General features: G+C 46.4%; 1 protein-coding gene across 1 annotated transcript in view; it reads right to left on the bottom strand.

Annotated features, from left to right (window-relative positions):
- Positions 1-1,936: 1,936 nt before the first annotated feature.
- Ttn (titin) overlaps positions 1,937-26,732 on the bottom strand; it is a 271,490-nt gene continuing 246,694 nt past the window's right edge. The window contains 29 exon segments of the mRNA XM_038336350.1: positions 1,937-2,760; positions 3,087-3,389; positions 3,859-4,012; positions 4,103-4,794; positions 5,564-5,720; positions 5,850-5,999; positions 6,078-11,545; positions 11,647-12,240; positions 12,520-12,825; positions 12,915-13,490; positions 14,101-14,400; positions 14,516-14,821; positions 14,946-15,530; positions 15,633-15,935; positions 16,201-16,503; positions 16,962-17,261; positions 17,363-17,650; positions 17,760-18,353; positions 18,547-18,828; positions 18,914-19,219; positions 20,083-20,388; positions 20,700-20,996; positions 21,085-21,375; positions 21,476-21,781; positions 21,872-22,174; positions 22,281-24,347; positions 24,435-24,734; positions 24,848-25,135; positions 26,405-26,698. Coding sequence (XP_038192278.1) covers positions 2,462-2,760; positions 3,087-3,389; positions 3,859-4,012; positions 4,103-4,794; positions 5,564-5,720; positions 5,850-5,999; positions 6,078-11,545; positions 11,647-12,240; positions 12,520-12,825; positions 12,915-13,490; positions 14,101-14,400; positions 14,516-14,821; positions 14,946-15,530; positions 15,633-15,935; positions 16,201-16,503; positions 16,962-17,261; positions 17,363-17,650; positions 17,760-18,353; positions 18,547-18,828; positions 18,914-19,219; positions 20,083-20,388; positions 20,700-20,996; positions 21,085-21,375; positions 21,476-21,781; positions 21,872-22,174; positions 22,281-24,347; positions 24,435-24,734; positions 24,848-25,135; positions 26,405-26,698 — 16,718 coding nt within the window. The 3' untranslated portion in view covers positions 1,937-2,461.

The raw sequence follows: 26,732 nt of genomic DNA, 5'->3' as shown, positions 1-26,732 counted from the left end.
ATGCTTGTCCAACATCTCTACTGAGTTATCTTTCCAGCCCCCATCTGTCTGTCATTTTGAGGTACAAGCTGTTATCTAAAGCAAGATGTGCAGCTGATGCTATTGGATCCCCCAGCTTCCCCAGGATATGTGTTAGGATCTCTCTCATGTGAAGCTTCTTATGTGCTGACTGTGTAGCTGCCCAGGAAACAGCCACTTGTTCACCCTCTTCTGCCACCTATTGTCCCCTCCCAAGTCCCAATGACTGCCACTTCTGATTGGCTTAAGGGGTACACACAGGGGCATCCTTGCTTCCTTGAAGCACCTCAATGGCCTGTGCTCCCTCTGAGGTCAGGCTGGGGTCTCGATGCTGCGTTCTTGTATTGCCTGTGAAGTGATCCAAGGACTTAGCTCTGAGAACGCTTAGCTCCTATCCACAGTTTCCAGGAAGGCAGGCACTCCTGTGAGCAGGCCACATCTCCACTAAGGTGAGCAGCTGACAAGGAAGTGCTCAAGACTGCTGAAGCAAGAACTAGGCCTCTGCCTTTAGGATCTCTGACTTAAACCAGAATAATTCACTGAATAAGTTAATGAAGACCCAGTTTGGTCTATAGAGAATAAAAATTAAAGTATGTTTGCTTCAGTTTGGGGCACTTAGTTAATATTGATGTCACTTTAGGCAAGTGATCATCTTTATATGTTTATAATTGATTACTCACAGGCAATACAAGAACGCAGCATCGAGACCCCAGCCTGACCTCAGAGGGAGCACAGGCCATTGAGGTGCTTCAAGGAAGCAAGGATGCCCCTGTGTGTACCCCTTAGCTAATTGAAGTGGGCAATTAAATGTTTTTTTGTTTTTTTTTTTTTTTTTTTTTTTTTTTTTGGGAAAAGCTATTTGAGTACCAGGTATTTATCAGTTTAAAAAAATTTTATGGGAATGGTTGCTTTGCCTAAATGTATGTTTGTGTACCACATGCATACTCGGTGGCCAAAGAGAGTGTCAGAGCCTCTGGAACTGGAGTGTTAGACCATTGTGAACCAGGTGGGTGCCGGGAATTGAACCCCGGTCCTCTGGAAGAGCAGCCGGTGTTCTTAGCTGCTAAGCCATCTCTCCCATCCTATCCACTGTTTTTAAAAGGCCAGAAGAACTAACTGCACCACTTCAGATCTCTGCTCCCAAGACCTGTTATTTGCTCTGTAGCTGCGGAAGTCAATTTAGTTTCTTAAAAAAACTGTTTTTCTTGATAGTTTTAGAAGACAAGCTTTCATAGATGAATTTATTCTGAGAATTCTCCAGGCTTTTGAAAGGGAATTGTTGGATTCATCCAGTATAGCAATTTTAAACGTTTGCTTTGAGTAAGATTTGAATGTTGGCTATTCGGAACTTGCAGTTCCTTATCCTGTCTGTGGTAATCCACGTGCTATGTGGAAACTACAATCCCCTCTCCAGCATTGCACACACACAAAAAAACCAACCACACGTTTTGAGGTGCAGATAGCTTGCTTTATTTTTCCTTTTTATCTCAAGGAGGTCCAACATTTATAACTACCAATTATACCGCATGAAAAGGACTACATCAAATTGATAATTTGTCTGTGGGCAGTTGGTAGTCATGTTGTCTTAACGACAGCTTCATTTGTTGTTGTTTATTCTTTTCTTGTTGTTATATTTTGCTGTGGCTCATTGCTTAGTTGCCCAGTTTCGGGTGTAATTTAAATTTAGAACTACCACACGAGGCATTAGCTGCACCTGGGACCTCCAGGAGTTGGCACTGCTCTGGCATAGGAATACCTGAATAGCCTGGGGAAACGAGGGGATGGCCAGGAGATGGTACTTTTTCCAGGCTACCCAGGCACTCCTTCTGTCAGGAGACAGTGTGAAGTGAGCGAGCAAAGTGTTGGCCGTTACACTTTGCTCTGGTAAATACTCGTCGTGATAATTTTAAGTGTGACATCATCAGGGAAAATGTAAGACGTTAAAGTGTTGCTTACAGGAGGGTAGATGCAAACATCACCAATGCCTTACATTTCTGATTCAGTAGGTATCAGTGCGCATGTCAGGGACATGCGCAGCATTAGGTGGACAGGACATCTTCAGTGGGGAATTTCTCAACCCACTGAGGCATACTTAGACATCAACAGTATGTTGAGGCACAGAGATTAAGTATTGGCAGGGTATTCGTTCCATAATCCATAGGAAACTTTCTCCTACCAATGGTTAGTTTCATAAGTTACAGTGTAAAATGTCATATAATAAATGGTACAAAACTTTATAACCGTGAATCTGGCTGTATACAGTATGTACAGTCATTAGCAAATATTCTCAGGTATCAAAGGATCGAAATGCCTATTTTTGGAACTGTGACTCATTTAGGTGAATACAAAACTACTCAGAAATATTTACAGGTCAGAAAGATTAGTCCATGTGAATCGTTTGTGAAAGATTGTGTGTGTGGAGTATTAGAGCCCCCCGGCCCTCTTACATAGAGCGTATATTAATATTCACAGTAGCAGAGTCAGATCCGAATTCATTCCCTAAGCTCAGGGTATAAAGTCCGCCGTCTTGTTTCTGTACGTCCATGATGATGAGGGTTGTCAGGTCGTCTGTGTTTTCAATGTGGAATCTTCCTTGCTGTTCTTGGTTCTGGATGGTCCTGCCACCACAGGACCATGTTATTTCTGGAGTAGGCTCCCCAGTAAAAGCGCAGGCTACTGTGAGCACTTTGCCTTCATCGATGCTGATATCAGATGGGAGAGCTTCAATTTTAGGTGGAATTCCTTGATGGGACAGCAACAGAAATGTTTTAGGATGAGAGGAATAAGAAATCCTATTCGCTTTCTAGTGAGTTTTATGCACGAAAACTGTGGTTCTCAACCTGTGGATCACAACCCCACTGGCAATCTCCAAAAGTATTTATATTACAATTCATAACAGCAGCAAAGTTATAGTTTTGAAGTAGTGGCGGAAATAACCTTATGGTTGGGGTCACCACGTGAAGAACTGTGTTAAAGGGGGGCAGTGTTGGTTAGGTTGAGATCCACTGCACTAAAGCTATACTGTGCCATGTGGCTTGGCTCCCTCCACCAGGAATTTCATTGCTCACCTCTTCCGCCTGCTCTCAGCATCCTACTGGTTGAGCTTTCCAGATGTGTCATGCTAGATTTCCCCATAAAGCTGCTGGAACTCATTTCTACAAGGGACTCTTGCATGGAGGACATGCTTTGGGCAGACATGCTTGCAAACTTCATTTCAGTCATGCTGCTAGCACTGCTGCTGCTGAAGCTGCTGAAGGACGCCTCCTGCTTAGAGGCAGACATTTGGACGGACTGAGACGAGAAGCTCCCTTGCAAGCTCGTGTCTCCACTTGTTCTCAACACCACCTCTCGGGATGGTTCTTCAACTAGAGCTGTGGAGCATAGCAGATACACAGGGGACAGCAAGGACATCTGGTTATTTGGTGACGTCTGACGCCAGCTTAACGGGACTGAAAACTTACACACATGGAAACACAGTCCAAACAGTTCGCTGTTGAAGCATAAGCAAATACATATATACATACATTTGTCAAGAGCTAGCTATGGGAAGTGATCCTTAAATGTCTAACATTACATGCAGGTGCTAGAAACCACTAGGAGAAAAATGATTAGCCGTATATGGGTAATTAACACATGGCAATATGAAAAGTTTTACAGGGCTGTGGTAGCTTTACTTCCAACATTTAACTTACCCAAATTCCTGCTTAGAGAATTGAATTATGAGGATTACTTCACCCAAGATGCCTGTCTCTCCTACCCATAGTCTTTAACAAGGTCTTTTGAGAATTTTCTGTGCTTGAAACACAAGCAATCCTCACCCCACCCCTCTGAGGTACTTACGAAGGACTGTCAGGGAAGCTGTGGCTGAACACTGGCCATGGAAATTTTTGGCCTTAATTGTGTACTTTCCGCTGTCGCTTACAGATGCATTTCGGATTTCAAGTGTGTACACATTTCTGGAGCGACTCACGCTGACATTGGAAGAAATGGAAATCTACAAGAGTAGGGAAAAGGCATTATAGTCTTTACCTGAAGACGTGATATCGTAAATTTCTTTCAATATATATTCATAACTTAAACTTACAGGCAGGTTGTTTTTAAACCACTCAATTTCAGGGGACGGCTCCCCGCTGACCTCGCAAGAAAAGAGAACATTTTGCCCTTCGTTAACATTTTGAGATCTGGGCTGTGAGATGAAGGCTGGAGCATCGGAGAGTTCTTTGCTCAAGCTCAAGTCATACTGGCACTTGACGACTCCCTGACTGGTTCTGCCTATGCAGGTGAGGATTCCTTCGTCTCTCTGACTGGCTTGCTTGATGGTGAGGGTTTGGTCACTGCCAGATACTCCATATCTGTATTCCTCCGAGTTAGTAAGCTCAACACCATTCAGCACCCACTTCACATCGGTGGCGCCAGCAATGTTGGCTTTCAGAGTCACTCTCTGGCCATCGGTTATGCTCATCTGAGTAGACAGTGCTTTGATCTCGGTGTGAGTTTTGACTTCTTCTGATGCCTGTGAGGTTTTGGTGACTTCTTCATGGACAATGGATTTCTCTAGGGAGGCTGCCTCTGATCTTTTGACCTCCTCAGAAATCAGAACTTTGGACGCCTCTTCCTTGACGGCCAACTTCTCATGAGATTTTACCTCTGACATCTTGATTTCTTCAGAAGCTAGGGCTTTTTGAGAACTTTCCTCTTGGATGCTTGCTTTCTTCTGAGATGTAACTTCAGAGGTCTTCTGGGTAGATACTTTCTGTGCCTCAGTATCTTTTACAGCTAAAAAAAAAAAAAAAAAAAGGAAACCTCTGTAAGACTTAATTAGAAAGTGACCTCCCTCTCTACATTGTAGATTCTACTGTGATGTGGAGTCAGAGCTTCTGTGTGTGACTGTAGGAAATGGTCACGTACAACTTTTGAGATTGCTGCCTGGTTCCTTGAACCAGACCAAGTTGAGGATGCTTTTTATTACTGGAGGGAGCACATCTGGAACAGGGGAAGCAGAGGTTTAGATGTGTGGACTTTGGAGGTTTTGAGCAACTGAAAAGCTATCCTATAAAAGATTGAGATGCTCTAATTTTAACTGGGATATGAGTGTAGCTCATTCCCCAGCTTTGTGCTCCTTGGAAAATGGCAAGCATCAAAGTTTAAAGAGAAACTAACAGTTTATATATCTACTCAATTTTACTTATTTTTTGAGGCAGGGCCTCATATAGACTAGACTGACATCAGAATCATTGTATAACCGAGGCTGACCTTGAACTCCTTACCCACCTGCCCCAACCCAGGGCAGTGATTTTAGGCCAGAGGTACTAGACTTGCCTGACTTTATTCTTATATATCTCAAGAGCAGAGTAAGTAAGGTCTGTGGAATCTCACAGAGCACCACATGTAATCAGGTCTTTTATGCTGATGCAGGGGCATCTATTAACTGTAAATCTATGTTTCTAGATTTGAAGGTTATTTTAGACTGGCGTGTGCTGTGTGTTAGATACTGTTTTGATGGTGTTTTCCAGGGCACATTAGTTAAGAACAAAACTCCACCCACCTTTTATTGTTAGCTTGCAGCTGGAGGACACAGATCCAGCAGAATTTGTAACTGTGCAGGCATAAAGCCCGCTGTCAGAAGCCTCAGTCTTGAGGATTTCCAAGGTGAATTCTTCTTTGTCTTTGGAGAGTTTGTATTTGCCACCTTGTGTGAGAGCCTGCGGAAAGCAAGTGGTTGGAGTTTTAGAGCATGGCTCACCCTAGAACTTTCTTTAGGAGTTGGGGATGAGTGGGGAGACATGAGATTTTTCTAGAAAACAGTTAAGGGACATTTTAGAACTGGTTACCTTTCCATCCTTTGTCCAGGTGACAGTTGGCTGGGGTTCTCCAGTAACTTTGATTGTAAATTTCGCAGCACTGTCTGAAGAAATGGTTATATCCTGCAACCCAGTAACAATTACTGGCTTTGAGGAAATTGATTCAGGAGCTTTTGGTTCCTGTTTCTTGGCTTCTGTTGACTCCGCAGTTTTCTGGGCTGACTTCTTGGCTTCCGCTGACTCAGCAGTTTTCTGAGCCGACTTCTTGGCTTCTGCTGACTCTGTAGTTTTCTGAGTGGATTTCTTAGTTTCTGATATGCTTGACACCTGCTCATGAATGCTCTTGAAAGATTGTCCAGTAAACTGGAAGCTGGTTTTGGAAGTTCCTCCCTCACCAGAGACCTCACAGACATACTCTCCACAATCAGACTCGCTAAGGTGATGAATTTTGAGTTCGTAGGTACCGTCTGCTGAGTAATGAAACTGGAAATGCCCATTTTCCTTGAGTTTCTTGCCGTCTTTATACCAGGTGACCTCTTTTGCACACAGTGCGCTACTTTCAACCGCACAGGTCAGCTTTGCAATCTCTTTAGACGCCTCTGCTTTCAGGGACTGAGTTATCTTTGGTGGAGCCGAGACTGGGAGCTGTTGAGCCTTCTCTGCCGGTGTCAGCTTTGTCTCGGTGGTAGGTGACATAGCTTTTGGGAGAGAAGTCACTGGCTCTGGAGATTTGACTCTCTTGGGAGACTTCACTGTTTCTGGGGACTTCACTCGAGGCTCGGGGGACTTGACTCTGGGTGGTGACGTCACGGTCTTTTCCGGAACCCTGGCCTTTTGCACGGTCAGCGTGAACTGGGCTTCCTGCTTCCCGTCACTGTTTTCGACCACCACACTGTAGCTGCCCTCGTCAGAAGCCTGCACTGAAGTGATCTCAAAGGTAGATTTGTACTTGGTGGTGGTCACTTGGTGGCGCGGAGAAGTACTTATCACTTGGCCTCCACGCAGCCAGGTCGCGGTTGGTACCGGTTCCCCATCTGTATCGCAAGAAAACCTTGCAGGCTCGCCTTCATAGACAGTTATGGACCGTGGTTTTGTTAAGATTCTTGCTGCCAATGTCGTCTTCATCTTTCTCACTGTGGATTTTTCTTCCAGTGACTTTTGCTCAGATGCGGTGCTTTTCCTTTCTGCAGCAGCATAATGCTCATAGGACGAGAGGCTTTCTCTTGTCTCCGTCATTTGTGACTTCACTTCCCTGACTGAAGAGGCCGCTTCCATCTCGGATGTCCTCTTAAACGACGAAACCGCATAGGCCTCTGTTTTGGTCAGTTCGGGGAAGACTGACTTCGGGACCTCCTCATCTCTGCGCCGGGATGCATAGGTGGTGTAATCTCCCCCAGTGACGTCCAGGGTTGCATAGTCGGATGCTTCGCCTTTGTAGTTGGTGCACACGGCACGGTAGGTGCCACTGTCCTCAGTTTGACAGTCCAGAATCTCCAAGGTCAGGACCCCACTCGTGTTGGTGTAATGAATCTTACTGCTCTCTTGGAGTTCGACACCATTGTGGTACCATCTGACCTCAGCAGTTGGCTTAGACTGAACGTTTAAGATGAAGCGTGTATTTTGGCCACAAGGCACCCTATGGGAGCGCATCCGCAGGGTGATTCGAGGGGCATGATCCAGGGTGAAAGGCTGCTGACTCAGAACTTCGTACTTCCTTTCTGATGTCTTCTGCGTCTTTAAGGCGGCTTTCATGGACTCGTACCTAGAGAAAATGTCAAACCTTGCAGACCTCTCGAATCTGGAGAGGGACCGCTCGCTAGACACAGGGCTGGGAGAACGCGGGCGCGTCCTCTCTGGTGTGGGAGATCTTCTTTCTGTGTCGTCTTCGTAGCCCTCGGCAGGTTGTGGATGGGATCGGATCAGCTCAGACACAGGTCTCATTAACTCAATGTAAGTTGGAGACAAGGACCGTCGGCGTCTTAGTAGTCTGGACACAGATGAAGATGATTCTCTTTGAGTCCGTCTTGAGAGTTCATATTCCTCTTCAATTTCTGTTATCTCTGTCACTTGCCTCTGTCGCTTTGATTTCTTTTTAGACTTTTCTTCTTTTGACATGTAGTCAAGCTCACTTTTGTATTCTGAGAGGCGCTGGGTGGTTGTCACTGGCCGCAGCAGCTCCTCTTCCTCCTTCTCGGCCATGATCCTCTGCCGTAGCTTCGGCTGCCTGTATGAGGCCTGGACATGCCGTTCCCGCAGCTCTGCGTAACTGGTGCTGGTTTCCTCCTTTGTCGGGACGTGGTAGGTCGAGTACCGGAAGTCTTTTCTCCTGTCTTCCACTTGGACATGAGCTGGAGGAGACGAATACCGCAGGCTAGAAAGCTCAAAGCGCGGAGGGCTTCGGCTGGGGGGTGAAGCCGAGAAGCCCAGCTCCAGTTCCTCTTCGAGACGCAGCCTCTCTTCCTCTGTTCTTTTCATTGCCAGGTAGTCATCAATGGGGAGGAGTAGTTCCTCGTCTGACATGTCACCCAGAGAGCGTCTCCTGCGTCTGTGGTAATAAACATCATAACCAGGAGAAGGAGTACGTCGGCGGGCTGGCCTCACCATTTCCAGATCATCTTGGGATAGTTTGGGGATCCGCCATTTGGGTCGGTATTGATCTGTAATCCGGGGAAGAGGCGTCACGTAGAACTGCTCCCATCTCGAAAGGCGGATGCGCTTGGGTCTTTTCTGGACAACCCTGTCAAGTTTCCCGGGCATTTCGTATTGATCCCGGACCTTCTTATACCACTTCATGTCAGACATAGGCACGAACTGCTTGATGCGTTGGTCTTCTTCTACTGCGGCTTGTTTGTGCCTGCGGGGCTCTGGGACTTCATAAGGCATGCGGAATTTTCTCTCCTCCTTCTTTTCCTCCGTCTGAAGTCGGTATTCTCCCTTGACCGTCTTGGTGCTCACAGCTGGTTTGTAAAGGATGGCAGCTTCTCTCAGAGCCTCTTGGGCTACGGGAGTCAGCGGCACGGTTTCCGTTCCGGAAAGAATCTCCGCCATCCTCAGTGTTTTGTCGATCTGTTTTTGGACGTGGCGCTCACGTTCCTCCTTACTCTGGAATTCTTGCTTGACGTATCGCAACCGCTCCACTTGGAGGTGAGCCTGGCAGCTGGTGGATCCAGCTGTGTTTGTGGCTGTGACTCTGTAATACCCCGTGTCTTCCGGCAAAGTGTCCCTGATGTGCAAGGCATAGTAATCTAAGCCTTCATGGACAATTTCGATGTGGGGTCCGAGGGACAGTGGCTGACCATCCTTCTCCCATTTTAATGTTGGGGCGGGTATGCCTGACACTCTTATCTCAAAGCAGACGCTTTGGCCCTCCTGACATTCGGCATTTGCCAGGAGCCGCTTGAACATGGGCCTGAGGGTGGTGTCTGTCGGAGGTGGGTGTAGAGTGACCGTCAGCTTTGCTTTGCAGCTGTCTTCGCCGTATTTGTTCCTGGCCACCACAGTGTATTCTGCGTCGTCCTCTGTGGTTACGTTGTTGATCGTTAGCTGATAGAGACCCTTGTCAGACTCGAATGTGTATTTCTTTTCATCCTCACCTGGCTTGATTTTCTGACCTGATTTATACCACGTCACGCGAGGTTCTGGGTGGACAGTTATCGTTACTCCAAACCGGACGCTCTCACCCACATAGGCCGTCTTGTTATAGAGAGGCAGGGTAAATTCTGGTGGCCGTTCCAGGAGCCGCATGGCGTCCGTTCTGCGCTTGACTTTCTTGGTCCTCCGGCAGTAATAATCATACACTTCCCTCACGCCTTTAACGAACAGCTCAGCATAGGAGCTGTCTTCACCGTAGTCATTGACCGCTTTGCATCTGTAGGTCCCGTCATCGAATTTGGTGATGTCTTTGACGTACATGGTGGCCACTCCATCTTCGTAGGTAATTTCATATTTCTCGCCGTTTTCCAGCTGTCTCACGCCAAAGTACCACGTCACCTGGGTAGACTGGTCATAGTTTTCGATTTTGCATACGTATTTGACGTATCCCCCTTCCTCGCCAACGGCATGCATTATCTGCCCGGAGACAGGACCGATCTCGATGGAAGCCACTTTGACTTTAGCCACGCTCACTCCCCTCTGGGACCGAATTGCCCCACCACAGGAGATCCGGGCCGCTGACACAACCATGTTGAGGTCCTTCTTTATGAGGGTATGGTAGTAGCGCCGGTGTTTCAGTGTCCTGATGACTTTCGTACTGACTCTGTCTATCTTTTGCTTCAGCCATGGGTGCTGCAATGCCTCGGACGCAGTCATGCGAGATTTTCTCTCTTTCACCAACAGCCGGTCGACAAAATCCATGGCTTCCAGGCTAACGTCTTTGAATGCTTCTTCATCAAAAGTATACTCGGCATTCATGATGTTCTCAATCATCTGTTGGTTGGTTTCAGCCAAAAATGGGTTGATCCCGCTCAGCAGCACGTACACCAGCGTGCCCAGGGACCACATGTCTGTGGCTGTGCTGACGACGTCATGCTGGTGGACTTCAGGGGCATAGTATTCAGGGGCCGTGAACAGAAGCCGGAAGTTGTCTCCTGGCTTCAGCTGACGCGCTTGACCAAATTCTATGAGTTTGATAGTGGAGCTCTTTCTTGTCTGATAAATGATATTTTCTGGTCGAATGTCAAAGTTGCCAATATTCTGACTGTGCAGGAACTCCAGCGCGCCGCAGACTTGGCGCACGTAGCTTACAATTTCCCTTTCATTCAGTTCAAAGGCGCTTGTGTTGATGCGTTCAAATATGTCGAGTCCTGATATAAATTCGAAGATCATAACCAGTTCTTCCATGCTTTCAAATGACTCGTGGAGGTATAAGATGTTTCTGTGCCTAGCAATGTTTAGAATGGAAATCTCTTTCTTGACTGAAACCTGATCAGTCCCTTTGACTTTAACGAATTTGGCCATGAATGTCTTCTTGGAGGACGTTTCCACACAGCGGTGGACAATTCCAAACTCACCACGTCCAAGGTCTTCAGCAATCATGTATTTCTCATAGAGCTCCTTAGTTTTAGAGTGCGATGCTTTCGCCGTGGTGATCTCCCTGCTTTCATCCACCTCGTCGTCGTAATTCATGGCTCTGGCCTTGTCTTCTTTGGTAACGGTTGGTTCTGAGGGCTCCGAAGGCTTGCTCAGGCCAAACTTATTTTCAGCTATCACTCGGAACTGATAACTCGTTTTTCCAAATAAGTTGATCACAGTATAACGTGTTTCTCTGGCCTGTCCCACGCGGAGCCATCTCTCTGCGGTAGTCGCGCATTTTTCAACAATGTAGTTGGTGACCTTGCTTCCACCATCAGAAGCTGGCTCCGTCCAAGTTAAGTTGACAGAATCTCGCGAGACATCACTAACTTTGACGCCTCTGGGAGGGTCAGGAACGTCAGCTACATCTAGTTCAACTGTCTTCTGGTCGATTCCAAATCTGTTTTTAGCGCAGACGACATAGAAGCCGGCGTCTTTTCTCTCCACTCCATTGGGGAAGACAAGTGAGGTGAAGGATCTCGTGACAATCACTTGGTAGTGGCCGTTATTATCGATGAGGTCTTGTCCTTTCTGCCAGGTGATCACGGGATCTGGTTTGCCGCTGAAGGGGATCTTGATGCTGATCATGTCCCCTCGGAGGGCATGAACTGCTCCCATGCCTTCAAGGGTTTTGGGCAGGTGTATCTTGGCTGGAACTAAATCAAAAAGAACATGATTTAGCAAGACTTAATGATGCTCTGCCCCACACAACCTAACAATCACTTGTCTATGAGTTTGTTCATGAGTTTGTTTTTACCTTCCACTTCCAAGGAGGCGGTGCCAGACACGGATCCCCCTTGGTTGGTGGCTCTGACTTGGTAAACTGTGGCATCGTCGTCTGTGACGCTGGCAATGATGAGCTGGTGGTAACCACCCTTAAACTCCTGAATTCTGTACTTGAGTCCGTCGGCGATGATTTCTTTACCTTGTCTGTACCATTTCACAATGGGCTTTGGATGGCCAGTCACCTTGCAGACCAAAGTGGCATTGCTCTGGTAGCGGACATTCAGGTTTCTCAGCTCCTCCTTGAAGTGCGGAGCCTGAATCGGGACGTCGGATTTCGGAGTGACCGGCTCTGAAACCTCGCTCCATTCGCTCTCTCCGCCCAGGTTTTCACATTTGACGCGGAAGTCATACTCGAGGCCTTCAATGAGGTTTTTCACGGAGAAGACGGTTTCTCGGATTTCTTCCGTGGTCACCGCAATCCACTTGTTTTGCTTCTTCTCACGCTTCTCAAGGTAATAGTTCCTGATCTTTGCACCTCCATCGCTCGCGGGTGGCTTCCAAGCCACAACACAAGAATCCTTGGTGACAGCAGTGATGGTTGGTTTACCAGGAACACCTGGCTTTTCTGTTAAAAAATAGAAAGATTTGTCAGGTTTAAAATAGCTATATTGTTTTAAATCCCATTTAAAATAATTACTCAATGTTCTGTGCAACTGCAAAGAAGGGAATAGGATAGGATACACACATTCTCCTTTTATAGAACCATCCAATTACAGTGACAGAAGGACAGTATACTTTACCTGGGTCTTCAGTTTCCTCTCCAACTTTATTTCTGCTCAAACAATTTAATGGGGACAAACTTTTACCACCCAGCTAGAAGAGCTAGAGGCCGGGTCGTGCTTACCAAATGGACTCTTGATGATCACAATGGAGGCCACCTCTAGTGGCTCACTGATGCCAAAGGTGTTCTGAGCTGAGACCCGGAAATAATAGCCAGCGTTTTCTGTGAGGTTCACGATTCTACAGGTTGTCACGGAGATGGCTGAAGACACCAATTGCCATTCAGCCCCTTCCTTGGCTTCACATTTCTCCACCACGTAATTGGTGATCCAGGAGCCGCCATCATCAGCAGGCGGCTTCCAGCTGATGACCACAGAGTTCTTCAGGAGTGCCTCGATCACGATCGGTCCTGTAGGTTTGTCTGGTTTATCTGTTGAGAGAAGGTACATTGTAGTGGGTCTCCCAGTGTGTTTCTTAATACCTTTGGAAAGAAAGTTATCAAAATCAAATGCTAAGTACCTTGTATTTCCACATCCAGGATGGCGTCAACTGTCCCAAAGGCATTGCTGAGCTGAACCTTGTATTTTCCAGCATGGGTCTTACGTTGGACATTCTTCATGACCAGATGGGTGTAGTGCTCAGTGTTTTCAATTGTAATGTTTTCTGAGTTCTGCAGAAGCTTCTGGCCATGGAACCACGTCATGGCAGGTACTGGGCGACCGATGTACATAACATGGAGCCGAAGTGTAGAACCCACAGCACCATAATACTTCTCTTTCAGTGGGTAACCAGGGTGGAACTGCGGGGCTGCTTGGAGAAGCAGCTTACTGCTGGTTTCTACTTCTCCGACTTCATTTGTAGCCACACATGTGTAGACGCCTTCGTCTTCTTGTTCTTCTGTCATTACTGTCAGAGTATGCGTGCGCCCATCTGATGACATTTTGTACTTGCGGCTTTGGATGAGCTCTTTACCAAACCGGAACCATTTAATGTCAGGGAGGGGCCTTCCCACTATCTGGCATGAGAGCTGAGCAGCTTCACCTAATTTGGTGGTCACATCGGCCATTTCTTTGCGTACTCCCGGGGCTTCTCCAGCTGCACATGATGAAAGATGATGTGAAATGCATCATTAGTACTGAATCTGTGATCTGTTTGTGCACATCAGCAACGGATTATCCTATTGATTAACACTGTAACAGATGCTATGATGTACATCAGAGGTTCCTATAAGTTAGTTTTCTAGATAAGGTGGAAAACGGGAATTCAGCGAGCACATCATCCTACTGTATCATATTGGCACTTTTTTTTATACTGGTTGGGAGGGCATTAAGGATATATCATGAGGCTTGGAAGGAATAAGAATTCTCGGGACAAGCTTACAGTTTTCTTGCCCTTATTTAGGTTCAGTGGCATGATGCATGCTTGTTAACCTTCCAAATCTTGCTAAGAGGTAACAAAACCAAAAATCTGATTCCATCAGAGGGAGAAACTGTTGCAGAAAAATGCCTAGTTCGTCCTCCCTAACATCTCCTGCTGGCATTTTGTAGCCGGGGTGGCTTCTGGTCAGATTAATCAGCTATTCCATATGTACCCATCAAAGTGCTCGATTTAACTCCATTCTCCAGTATAATTTGTCAGTTTAGGAATAGATGAAGAGTTAGTTTCACTAGGTTCCATTTCTAACAGAGAGCGGTAGGCTACTTACATGTTAGCTTAGTCTTTATAGACATAGCCGTTCTCCGGGGTCGGCTGAGCCCAGTCTCATTCTCAGCAAAGACTCTGAACTCATATTCAGTAGCCTCCAGCAAACCCCCGATGGTGAACTGCCTGTCCTTGATCCGCTCCTTGTTACTCTTCTTCCAGGCACTGTCCCCGGACTGTCTGTATTCAACCCAGTAGCCAAGGATTTCTTTGCCACCGTCACACTCAGGTTTCTCCCACTGGAGCGTGACACTGTCTTTGGATATTGAAAGAATCTCAAGTTCTCCTGGTTGGCTCGGCTTGTCTGAATAAGATAATTGAGAAAAGAATTAGATTTACTGGCAGAAAAACAAAAGGCAGAGACAAAAAACTGAGTTGCTTCTTTGGTTTTTCTTCCCCTTTGGAAACACTTTACTCACCGAAGGGATCTTTACAAACAACTGGTTCAGAAGCGGGGCTGGTCTCACTAAGGCCCACGTCGTTCTGTGCGATGATACGGAACTGATACTCGGCGTCAGGAACCAGGCCGGTGACCGTGTACATGGTGGTGGTGATCTGGGTTTTGTTGTGTCTCACCCACTTGTCAGTGGATGTCTCCTTGCGTTCAATGTAGTAGCCTGTGACCCGAGAGCCACCGTCATCTTTAGGCCGAGACCAGGACAGGCTAACGGAACTTTTGGTCACATCAAGTACTTCAGGAGGATTGCTTGGTGGTTCGGGTGGATCTGTAAGTGCAAGTGAGAAGAGAAGTAGACATGGCTCAGAGTGCAATCTTGTCAGCTGCTAGCTTTAAGAAATGGATGCCTACAAACCAACTTTTATAAACCTGGTGGTTGAAAGATCACTTACTCAGTGGTGTTTTGGGTATGACTGGCTCCTCGGATTTCAGGGGTTTGCTTATGCCAAACTGGTTTTCTGCTGAGACACGGAAATGGTACTCCACATTCTCTTTGAGGCCTTTTACAACCAGAGATGTGCCTCGGACTCTGGAGTCAATGGTATACCAGGCAGCCTTAGGTACCTCCCTTCTCTCAAGGATGTAGCCCAAGATGTCAGCACCGCCGTCATCAGCAGGAGGTCTCCAGCTGACCCTTACAGAGCGAGCTTGTATGTCGTCATATTCCAATGGCCCTTCCGGGGTGTTGGGGCTGCCTATCACCTTGACCTTGATGTACACGGTCTTCTTGCCACATTTGTTTTCTAGAACCAAGTCATACGTTCCAGAATCATCTCTGTCTGCTTCCTTGATCACAAGCTCAGTGTGTGTTTCAGATGTTGCAATCATGGCACGCTTGCTAATATCTTGACCTTCCTTGGTCCATTTACATATTGGGAATGGTTTTCCTTTGATTGGTATGGTAAGTCTGATGACTCCACCTTGTCGAACAAAGACACCTTCCTGGTATCTTTCATCGAGTTCATAGTCAGGGTATTCTGAGGAAAAACGAAGGATGACAATTTAATTGTTTTTGAATTGAGTTGTAGGAACAAGCTATAAGGCATTTACAGCAGCAAGTAAGCACTCAAGTATCTTACCAAGCATCTCTGTGACTTTGACTGTTCCTGGTACCTCAGCAGGTTCCCCAGGTCCACCAGCGTTACAAGCTAGGACACGGAATCTGTATTCGGCGCCCTGAGGTAGGTGTGTTAGGGTGTATTCCCGAATCTTGGTTGGGGTGGTGTTACATTTGGTCCATTCGCGTTGATCGACTTTTTGCATTTCAATCAAGTATCCGGTGACTTTAGATCCGCCTTCATCTTCTGGAACACTCCAGGCCAGGGAGACTGATGTCCTTGTTGTATCTGTAACTCTTGGATTTTGCGGCTTTCCTGGTGGAGCTGGGAAGAGCAAGGACAAGGAGTGTACTTGTTAGAGTTGCTGCAAGCCGACAGATTGACTGTGCCGTCTAACAAATGCAGTGTGTGGCTGAAATACAGACTGCTAGCAGTTTTGTTGTTCACATTTTTTTGTATTCTATATTCTGCAGCTTTGTTGTAGTGGTAATTCCAAATCTGTTTTCCCCAGAGCTCATAGAACACCATACTTGAGAAGGTTGCATTCCACCACATAAAAATTGTATCTCTTTATACAAAATATATTTACCGATTGGATCCATGGCAACGACGGGTTTGGAAGGACGACTTGGCTTTCCGGTCCCTCTTGCGTTAATAGCTGTAATACGGTGCTCATATTCTAAGCCTTCAATTAGGCCAGTGGAGCGGTACCGTGTCATGGTCACCGGTACTTTATTGACACGGACCCATCGGTCTGCCCTTACTTCTTTACGCTCCACAATATAGCCGGTCACTTGGGAGCCACCGTCATCCTCAGGTGGATACCAAGTAAGCGTCATGCCATCACGGGAGACGTCAAATACCTGTAATGTTTCTGGAGGTCCAGGGATACCTGTAGCAAGACAGAGAAAAATAAAATAATACAACATGAACACAGAAATCCTGTTTTAGTTGGTGTTTTAGGTGGTATGAAAGATGAATGACCATTTTCCCAGTGCCTTCACTTTTGTGGTTTTTTTTTCCATTTTTGCTGTATCTTATTTTCTTCAATTTTATAACTATTAAGCATACATTTTATGCTTTCTCCTGTTTATCTGTAATCCCTCCCTTGCATCTGTTTTCTCTTCCTCTCTTTTTTTTTCCTCAGACTCCCTTTTTCTTTTCAATTTCTTCAACCAAGTAAAGAAGTTCAGAAAAAAAAAAATCTACCGCTATTGAAAGCTGCCAAGCAAGGCTGTCTAGAAGCCTTAGGAAAACCCAGAGGCCAATTTTACAGGCTGTTTTAGTTCACATTGGGACTAAATTCAGAGTCAGATACAGGGGAAGTGGTGGAAGAGTCCAAGAACTTACTGATGCTGCTTCGGCATTCTATGACCTCCGATTGCAGGTAAGAGCCAATCCCGAAGCGGTTTGTTGCAGCTACCCGGAACACGTATTCATTGCCTTCGGTGAGTCTGGTGAACTTAAATGTTGGTCTTGTCACTGACTCAGAAACTGGCAGCCACCCCGGACGATGGGCATCACGTTGCTCCACCACGTAGCCACTGAGAGGGGCACCACCATCCAATTCAGGTGGTTCCCAGGATATGGTCACTGAAGTTGCGTCTATTTCATCAATCTTGATGGGCCCAGTCGGTGGACCAGGCTTGTCTGTGAAAGACAAAGAAACCGGGAGAGGAATTTTTTACTTCAAATCAAAATCAATGGCTAGCCATTAACAACTGAATTGTAACTTTGTCATACATACTTACCAAGAATGATAACTTTGATGGTCTCTGAGGTGGTTCCAGTAACGTTCTTCAATTCGAGCGTATATTCTCCAGTATCTCTTATAGTTGTTTCACGGATGGTTAACTTGGTGACTTTAGTGTGGGTTTCGACTGTGACACGCTCTGATTCTCTCAGTTTAGAACCAGCAAAGAACCAAGAAGCCGTAGGAGGTGGGCGGCCAGCGATAGGGATCACCAGCTCAACGGGTCTGCCGGCTGGCACGTGGATGGTCTTCTGAGGCATCGTGGAAAGATCGATTGTCGGCAACACTGTGAGGGAGAAATTAGGAATGTATTTTTACATACGATTTCTGAAGAAGCATCTCCACCCCTCAGAGTTTTCATTTATTTTACTATTATGTGGGCATTCGGTACCTACCTCTGAGGTCTTGTACAGTCACGGCCGTGACGATCTCCCTTGGTTCTGACACACCTTTCTGATTCTGTGCCCTCACTCTAAACAAGAACTGTTCGCCTTCATTTAAGGAAATGACAGTGTGCTCTAAGACCGTGGGTTTCAGAGTGACCACTTTCATCCACCTCTCTGTCCCAGCTTTGCAGGCCTCCAGCACATATCCAGTGAGTCGGCTTCCTCCATCATAGAGTGGTTTCTCCCAGGCCAGGGTGACGGTGGATTTGGTGACATCGACCACTTCTAGTTTTGTGGGCACCAAGGGTACCTCTGAGATCAGCACGGCGTCTGATGTCTCACAAGGCTCTCCGATGCCATAGATGTTTTCTGGAAGCACTCTGAAGTAGTACATGGTTCCTTCTACCAGGCCGGAGATTCGGTAAAGAGTCTTGCTGCACTTAGTGGTTACTGTTTTGAATGCTCTCATGGCAGCTTCTCGCTTCTCAATGATGTAATTGTTGACGGGAGCACCGCCATCGATTGTAGGGATTTCCCAAGTGATGGTCACAGAATCTCTGGAAACTTCCTTAACGTTCACTGAAGGACAGGGACCAGGAGTATCTAAAGTAACAAACAGATTAGAAGGAAAGAGTCAATTCATAGCTATTCTTCATTGTTTGTTTATATTTTCCTACAACAAAAAAAGTATCAATCAATATAGATTATCCTCTAGTGAGGTGATCAACAATATGCCAAGATGTACCGCTTTGTGGTCTCTACTCACTGCTCAGCTCAACATAAGAAAACTACTTACCATAGACTTTAACAAGAATGGTTGCTGATTTCTTGCCAGATTGGTTTTCAGCTTCAATTGTGTACTTTCCAGCATCATACCGATTAACTTTGTCCACAATGAGTAAAGAGTAGCTCTCCGTGTTGTCAATGATGGCCCGGTTTGCAAGGTCAATGCCTTTCTTGCTCCACGTGATGACAGGAGATGGTCTTCCTGATACAGACACCATCAGGCGCAGTGAGGTTCCAGCCCTGAGAGTCACGGTCTTCTTCAGATCATCCGCAAGCTCCAGATCGGGTATTTCTGGGAATTAAATACCAAAATGTAATTAATTCATGGCCAGACAGGATGAGCGGGCAGTTCCCGTCCAAGTGTCTATATTCTGTACCTAGTCTTTCCACGGGCTCAATTTCAGCAGTGACTTCACTGTACTCGCTCATGCCCTTCACGTTCACAGCAGCAACCCGGAAGGAGTATTTCTGGCCTGTTTTAAGGTCTGGCACGGTGAATTCGTTGTTCCTGATTGTGGCATTTGTATGCACCCGGCACCATTGGTCAGTGTCTTTCTCTTGCATTTCCAGGATGTATCCTATGATGTCAGCGCCACCATCATACATGGGCTTGGTCCATGCCAAACTAATACTACGCTTGGTGGTATCTACAACTCTTGGAGCCGAAGGTGGTCCAGGGGTATCTGAAATGTAAAAGTGAGATACAGACATTGCACAAACAAGGACGGTTTTGAAATTACAATGTGTTTTGAAGATTCACAGAGGTGTTCAAGGCTTACCTTACCAAGTCCCTCTTTGTAACAGAGTCTTAATTTTTTGAGTGCTTTAGGCCAACCCTTAAGCTGCATTACCACTAATTATTTCAAGACTAAGATTACTCTGGCAGTACATCTATTTCTTTCTCTCACTTTGGCTAACAATGGTGGTATATTCTCTCAACTCCTTTCTTAGCTTTTGCCCCGGGACTTTTCCTCAGTTGCTCTTCTTTCCCTGGTTTAACATCACATGTCCCCTCTATATTTCTAATGAATGCAGGAATCTGGTCCTGTCTTTTCTCTCTTCAGTCCCAGGGACCAACTCCTTTTAGCTCTTGGGCTCACACACTGTAAAAGCCTGTGTGTTATTTTTGAAGATCATATAGTAATTACTTTTGTTAGTAACATCATATAAGGGACTTTATACTCCCCTAAGCCTCTTCTCAAAAGGGACTTTGCTATTTTCCTTCTCAGTGCTTATCAGTAGAACTTTTTCACTCTCCTCTGAGACTTACAGTATATCTCTTTCATATTGGTAATGGAACAACCTGTTGCTTTTGATAATCCAGACAAATACTGCAACCATGTTCAGCAAGGCTAACTGCTGCCACTAATATAAATAACAGTTAAAATGGTATGGTATCTATCTATCTCAAGATGGCAGTAGTAAGAAAATCTCTACTAGGTGTATCCTTTCATTCATTCTGAGGTCCCCAGAGATACGACATTAGATAATATCTGCTGTCCGGTTTTGGTTGGCACTGGGTTAACTGTCTGCGTCTAGCACTCACATGATGGCTCTCTGCAGCAGATGAAGTTGGAAGCTTCACTGGGCTCGCTGTTGCCAGCGGCATTCACTGCCGTCACCCGGAACTGATAATCACACCCTTCCATCAGGCCGGTCACCTTCAGCCTGGTGTCATACACCACGTAGTCCTTGTTGACACGTGTCCAGCGCAAGCTCTTCTTCTCACGCTTGTCTACCAGGTAGTTGCTGATCTCATTGCCACCGTCAGATTCAGGTTTTGTCCACTGGATAATGATGTGCTCTTTGCCAGCTCCCACCTCTTCTGGTATGCCAGGCTGGGATGGAATCGCTGTTTGTGTTTAATGCAAATAAGGATGGTCAGAACTGTGCACGATCACTCTGGGCATGACCACCCTTCTTCATCGATCCATTAACATTTTAATCACCAAAGGGTTTTAAGAAGTTAATACTCAGCCGGGCGGTGGTGGCGCACGCCTTTAATCCCAGCACTCGGGAGGCAGAGGCAGGCGGATCTCTGAGTTTGAGGCCAGCCTGGTCTACAAGAGCTAGTTCCAGGACAGGCTCTAGAAACTACAGGGAAACCCTGTCTCGAAAAACCAAAAAAAAAAAAAAAAAAAAAGAAAAAAAGAAAATACTCACTGAAAGAATTTCTGGCCACAATTGGCTCCGATTCCACCGGCATGCCCGGGCCGTATTTGTTCACTGCCCTCACGCGGAACGTGTATTCGTTGTTCTTGATGAGTCTGGTGACCACGTAGGATAGAGTCAGGCATTCCCCTTCAACTATCACCCAGTTGAGCCTGCTAGTCTCACGTCTCTCTACAATGTAGTGGGTTATTTCTGCTCCTCCATCTTCCTGAGGAAGGCTCCAGGCTAATGTGCACTTCTCCTCGGTGACTCTGCTGACCGTGAGTTGGCCACATGGGCCAGGAGAATCTGAAACAGGCAGGGGGGACAGGTCATGATGAACAGCCGCCCTTCAAAGTTCTGTGATATCAAAAAGAAGTACATCTGATGTACGCACCGAGAACCTTGACCGTGACGGTCACAGACTTTGTTCCACTGGCATTCTTCACCGTCAGTGTGTATTTCCCACTGTCGCTTCTGTCGCAATATTTGATGACAGCCGTCGCCCTCTTGCCTGTGTACTGTAGAGACACCTTTTCACAGAGATCTAGTTCCTTGTCTCCTTTGGTCCAGATGATTTTGGGTTCGGGTTTGCCACCGACGGCAGCATCCAGAACAAGATCTGAACCTGCTCTGATGGTCACCAGCTCACCTTGTAACCTGGCATCTAATTCAGCTTTGGGTGGAGCTGTTAATAGGCAAAACAGATAGGAATAAACGAACGTCTTGACAGCTCCGAGATCCCTTCCGTGTCATAAGATCAAAGGGAAACGTGGGCTGTTTCTTACCATATTCATCTCGGCAAGTGACAGGGCCCGTAGATTCAGAGCCCTTGCTGATCACACCCGCTGCATTCTTGGCCAAGACACGGAATTCGTAAGTGTCCCCTTCACTGAGAGCGGTCACCGTGAAGAAGTTATCAGAGACGATGGTATAGTTGCATTTCAGCCAGCGACCATCTCCGACTTCACTGACTGGCTTCCGTTCTACGATGTAGCCCACAACTTTGCTGCCTCCATCGTACACGGGGGCCGACCAGATTAGAGACACTGTTGACCTGGTGACATCCGTTACTTCCGGTCTACCCGGGGGATCTAGAAGGGATACGAAAACCAGGTTAAAAACACAGCTGAGTTCTAATACCAGGAATAGTAACAAATACGCCTTTAGAACTGTATACGCACCAACTGGGTTCTGAGCCATGATGGGTCTTGAGGCTTCACTGGCCTTGCTGACACCCGCTGCATTGAGTGCGTATGTTCTGAACTGATACTCCAGCCCTTCTACCAAGCCCGTCACTTTGTAGTTACGCTCTAAGCATGGCACTTTGTTTTCCTTCACCCAAAGGATGGTGTTACGCTCTTTCTTCTCAACCCAGTAGCCAACGATTTTACTGCCGCCATCGTGGTAGGGTTCTTCCCAGCAAATTGACATGGCGTTGGCAGACACATAGTAGACTTCAGGTCTGGTAGGAGCGCTTGGTGGAACTAAAGAAAGACAGGCATATGTAAGAACAGGGTTTTGTAAAAATTCAGTGGGAATGTTTAAAAATATTTTAAACAGACTACGAAATTTGGTTTTTATTTTTCTTACCAAATGGATGTTCAGCAACAACTGGTGCTGATTCCAGAGGCTTGCTGACCCCAAATCTGTTCTCTGAACTGACACGGAAGCAGTATTCTTTGTATTTTGTGAGGTGTGTGACTTTAATCTGGGTGCGCTTCACACTGGAGTTGATAAGCTGCCAGGCTGTGGTACCTGACTCGCGCTTTTCAACTATGTAATTAGTGATGTCGGTGCCTCCATCGTCTTTGGGTTCGGTCCATGATAGTACACAGGATTCAGCAGAGACAGATGAGACCTCAATGGGACCAGTTACTGGCCCTGGCCTTCCAATAACCACAACCGTGATGGTGAATGTTTTAACTCCAGCTGTGTTTTCTAGAGTCAGGAAGTACCTTCCAGAGTCTCCTCTCATGCTATCCTTTACTGTCAGGGTGGTCCTGTCTTTTGTGGTCGTGATGCTCATTCGATCTGTCTCCTTGAGTCTCATTTCTTCTAGTTTCCATGTTACTTTGGGGGCGGGACGCCCACTGATGGGCACGTCAATGGTAAATGTGCTTCCAGCCTTGCAGGTTATGAGCTGATTGGTGATTCCGGTGAGATCGGCAGTGGGCTCAATTTGAGGCTCCTTGATGATGACCGATGAGAAGGCTTCTCTGGGTTCACTGTAGCCAGCGTCGTTCTTGGCTTTCACCCGGAATTCATATTCCGTGTTCTCAACGAGGCGCTCCACTGTGAAAGTCAGCTGTTTGGTGTGACCAGCTTCAACCCAGAAGTCGGATCCCTTCTGCCTCATCTCAAGCAGGTAGCTAGTGATCCGACTGCCTCCATCATGGTCAGGTTTAAGCCAGGCCAAGACTGCAGATGATTTGCTAGTGTCCACGACATCGAGTCTCCTGGGTGGGGCAGGCTGTTCTGTGGCAACGATTGGTTCTGGCATTTCATAGGGTTCACCAACGCCATACTCATTCTCAGCAGAAACACGGAAATAGTACGGGACACCTTCTGTCAGGTCGCTGACCTTGAGGATCTGGCGAGTGCATTTTTCACTGACGACCTGCCAGCTGCGGCGGCTGGCTTCTCGCTTCTCCACCACGTAGTGATGGATGCGGGCACCACCGTCAAGGAGAGGGGCATCCCACATCAGTGTGGCAGATCCCCGGGTCACATCTTTGAAGGAAATTGGACCAGGTGGTCCTGGAGAGTCGAGTACCTTCACAGTGAATGTTATTGATTTTCTACCACTGTTGTTTTCCACGGTGAGCGTGTATTTCCCTGCGTCATTTCTGTTGCAGTTTTCCACAGTGAGGGTGCTGAAGGAGTCTGTTGTGTGGATATCAGCCCGAATGCTCAGGTTCGAGTCAGGCTTGCTCCACACCGCTGTAGGAGTAGGTCTCCCCTGGTAGGCAATGAAGAGGCGAATGCTGGCGCCCGCTCTGACAATATGAGTCTGCTTGAAGTTGGCGTCAATGTCTAACTCAGGAGCGGATAAGCGATCAACAGCTTTTATGGTACCCGTCACCTCGCAGCTGTCTCCTTTCCCAGCGCCGTTGATAGCACTGACCCGGAATTTGTATTCTTCACCCGCCTCGAGATCAGTGACTGTGTACCTTGTTTTCACACAGGGCTCTGTGTTTACTTTCTGCCAGTCCCCTAAGTCAGCTTTGCACATCTCTATTATGTACCCGATTATTTCCATCCCACCGTCAAAGACCGGCTTGGCCCATTCTAAGCTCACGGTTGTCTTGGATGTGTCTGTCACTTTGACCACCGCGGGGGCACTTGGCGGGTTAACAGGCTCTCGGCATTTGATCAGTCTTGAGATTCCACTTGCTGGCCCCACCCCAGCCGCGTTCTCAGCCATGACATGGAATTCATACTCGTTGCTTTCCACCAGGCCAGTGACTTTGAATCTTGTCTCAGAGATGGGTCGTTTGCTGGTCACTTTTACCCATCTCGTGCTTTTCTTTTCTCGTCTTTCAAGGATGTAGTGTTGAATCTCATTGCCACCATCTGATTCTGGCCTTGTCCAAGTCAGGGTGATGCTATTGCCTGTTACATTGCTAGGTTCGGGAATTCCAGGGGCATCCGGAACAGCTGTAAAAGGGGGAAAACCAGTTAGATCCATTTGCTTAGAAAGTTCATCTTATGTCATGACACTGTTTAGTAGAACTGCAAACTTACTGTATTGTATTTGGGCAACCACAGGGTCAGACTCCAGTGGCCTGCCAACACCAAACTTATTAACGGCAGAAACGCGGAACTGATATTCATTGCCGGTTATGAGTTTAATGGCGGTGTAGCTGTGGGCTTCACACTTGTCCTCAATCAGTGCCCAGGCGAGTCTGCTGGTTTCCCGTTTTTCAATGATGTAGTGGGTAACAGGAGCACAGCCGTCATTGAGAGGGGCATCCCACCACAACGTCATCTTCTCACCAGTAATATTCGTGAATCTTATTGGCCCAACGACTTTTCCTGGTGTATCTGGAAGAAAAGGTTTTAAGAATCACTTGCTGTTTGTCTTGTCCACTGAAGTATAATTAGCTATATCCCTATAACCCAAGTCCCATAAATCATCTTGAACTATTTTAAAATACCTTGTACTTTCACTGTAATTTCTGCTTTTGTGGTACCAGATACATTTTTGGCTTCCACTGTATAAACACCACGATGATCTCGAGTTGCGTCTCTAACAAAGAGGCTGGTGGAGCCGAGAACATCAGTTATTTCTATGTTCATTCTCCTCTCAATTTCAACTCCATCTCTGAACCAAGTTACTCGTGGTACTGGTCGCCCATGGACCAAAGCTTTGATTCTAAGGCTGTCTCCAGACTTAATAACAAGACCGTCGAAGTACTCGGGGCCAAACTCTACCGTTGGTGGAACTGCAAAACAGAGAAAAAAATGCATATTAATTTGGCTTACTAAAGACATACACAAACATAGTTTTCATTAGGACCATATCACAAAGCCTAGGAAGGTAATCATTCCCATGCTACCATTTTGAAAGTAGGGCTAGTGATTGAGAGTTTAGACTTCAGGATTAAACATTTCTCTGCTATTAAATTATTCCCATTGTTACTCCTGGCATGTTGTTACTTTGTTACTCTTTGCATTGCCCTTTGTCAAAGGAGAACTGCCACACTCTCCAGTCTTACTTCCTGATAGTGTCACAAATCCAAGCAAGTTCCTGGGAGAGGCCATTAGCATCACACAAGTAGGGTAATGATTTTATTGCTTCAGATATATTGCATTTGAATAACTAGTACAGATAGAGGGCTATTCCTAAGAACCATTTCCTTTACTCCAAATGGCTAAAACTACAAGCCTAAAACCTCATTCCACATTCTTGATATTTACATGGGAATGGTGTAAAATATAGACACAGTGGTAAATAACTGATATCAAAAAGGACTTAATTTAACCTGGTGGTGGTGGTGCGTGCCTTTAATCCCAGCGCTTGGGAGGCAGAAGCAGGCAGATCTTTGTGAGTTCGAGGCCAACCTGATCTACAAAGTGAGTTCCAGGACAGCCAGGACTGTTTCGCAAAGAAACCCTGTCTCAGTCCCTGCCCAAAGGGACTTAATTTATCCACTGCTGTGGGATAACCTTTTTATACACTGTGATTGGTGTGTTTCTGCCAAGGTGCTTTTTTTTTTTTTTTTTTTTTTTTTCTTTTTCTTTTTTTTTTTTTTTTTTTTTTTTTTTAATAAACAGCTGAATGGTCACTAGCTAGGCAGGAGAGGATAGATGGGAATTCCTGGGAGACAGAGGAAGAGGAGCAGGAATCTAGGCACATGGATTTTGCCAGCAGACTGGGTGCCAGTTGGACATGCCATAGCAAAGAAAGGTAAAAAGCCATGTGACAAAATGTAGATTAATAAAAGCAGGTTCATTGAGCTATAATATCGAGTTGGAAAAAAGCCTAAGCCAAATCCCAAGCTTTCATAATTAACATTGTCTCCATGCCATTATTGGGGAGCTGGTGGTCCCACAACGGAAGATCCAACTACATTTGAGAAAGCCCACTACAATCCACATGGCAGCCTTAGCTAATCTATAGAAAAAGACCTCTGTCCCCTTCTACAGTCCGGAAGCCAAAAACATTGTGTGAATACCCTTTCTCACAATGGAAATCAGTTGGCAATGCTTACCGTTCTCATCTCTTGTCATGATGAGGCCGGAAGACTGTGAGGGCGGGCTTATGGTTCCCACTGCATTTCTTGCGATTATCCTGAACTCATACCGATCCCCAGGACTGAGTCCTGTGACGGTGTACTGACACTCACTGACGTCCGTGAAGTTGCATCGGACCCAGCGATCATTTCCTTGCCGCTTCTCAATGCTGTAGGCCACTATCTTACTTCCCCCATCACGCAACGGTGGGTTCCACTTAAGTGTGATGGTCTCCCGGGTGACATCAATGTAATCAGGAGTGCCGGGTGGGTCTGAAAAATTGCAGGGAGGTTAAATATGCTGCTA

The sequence above is a fragment of the Arvicola amphibius genome, chromosome 7 (assembly GCF_903992535.2).
Source record: "Arvicola amphibius chromosome 7, mArvAmp1.2, whole genome shotgun sequence".
Lineage (NCBI taxonomy): Eukaryota > Metazoa > Chordata > Mammalia > Rodentia > Cricetidae > Arvicola > Arvicola amphibius.
Note: the sequence above shows the minus strand (reverse complement) of the source record. Positions and strands in the feature narration are given on the sequence as shown.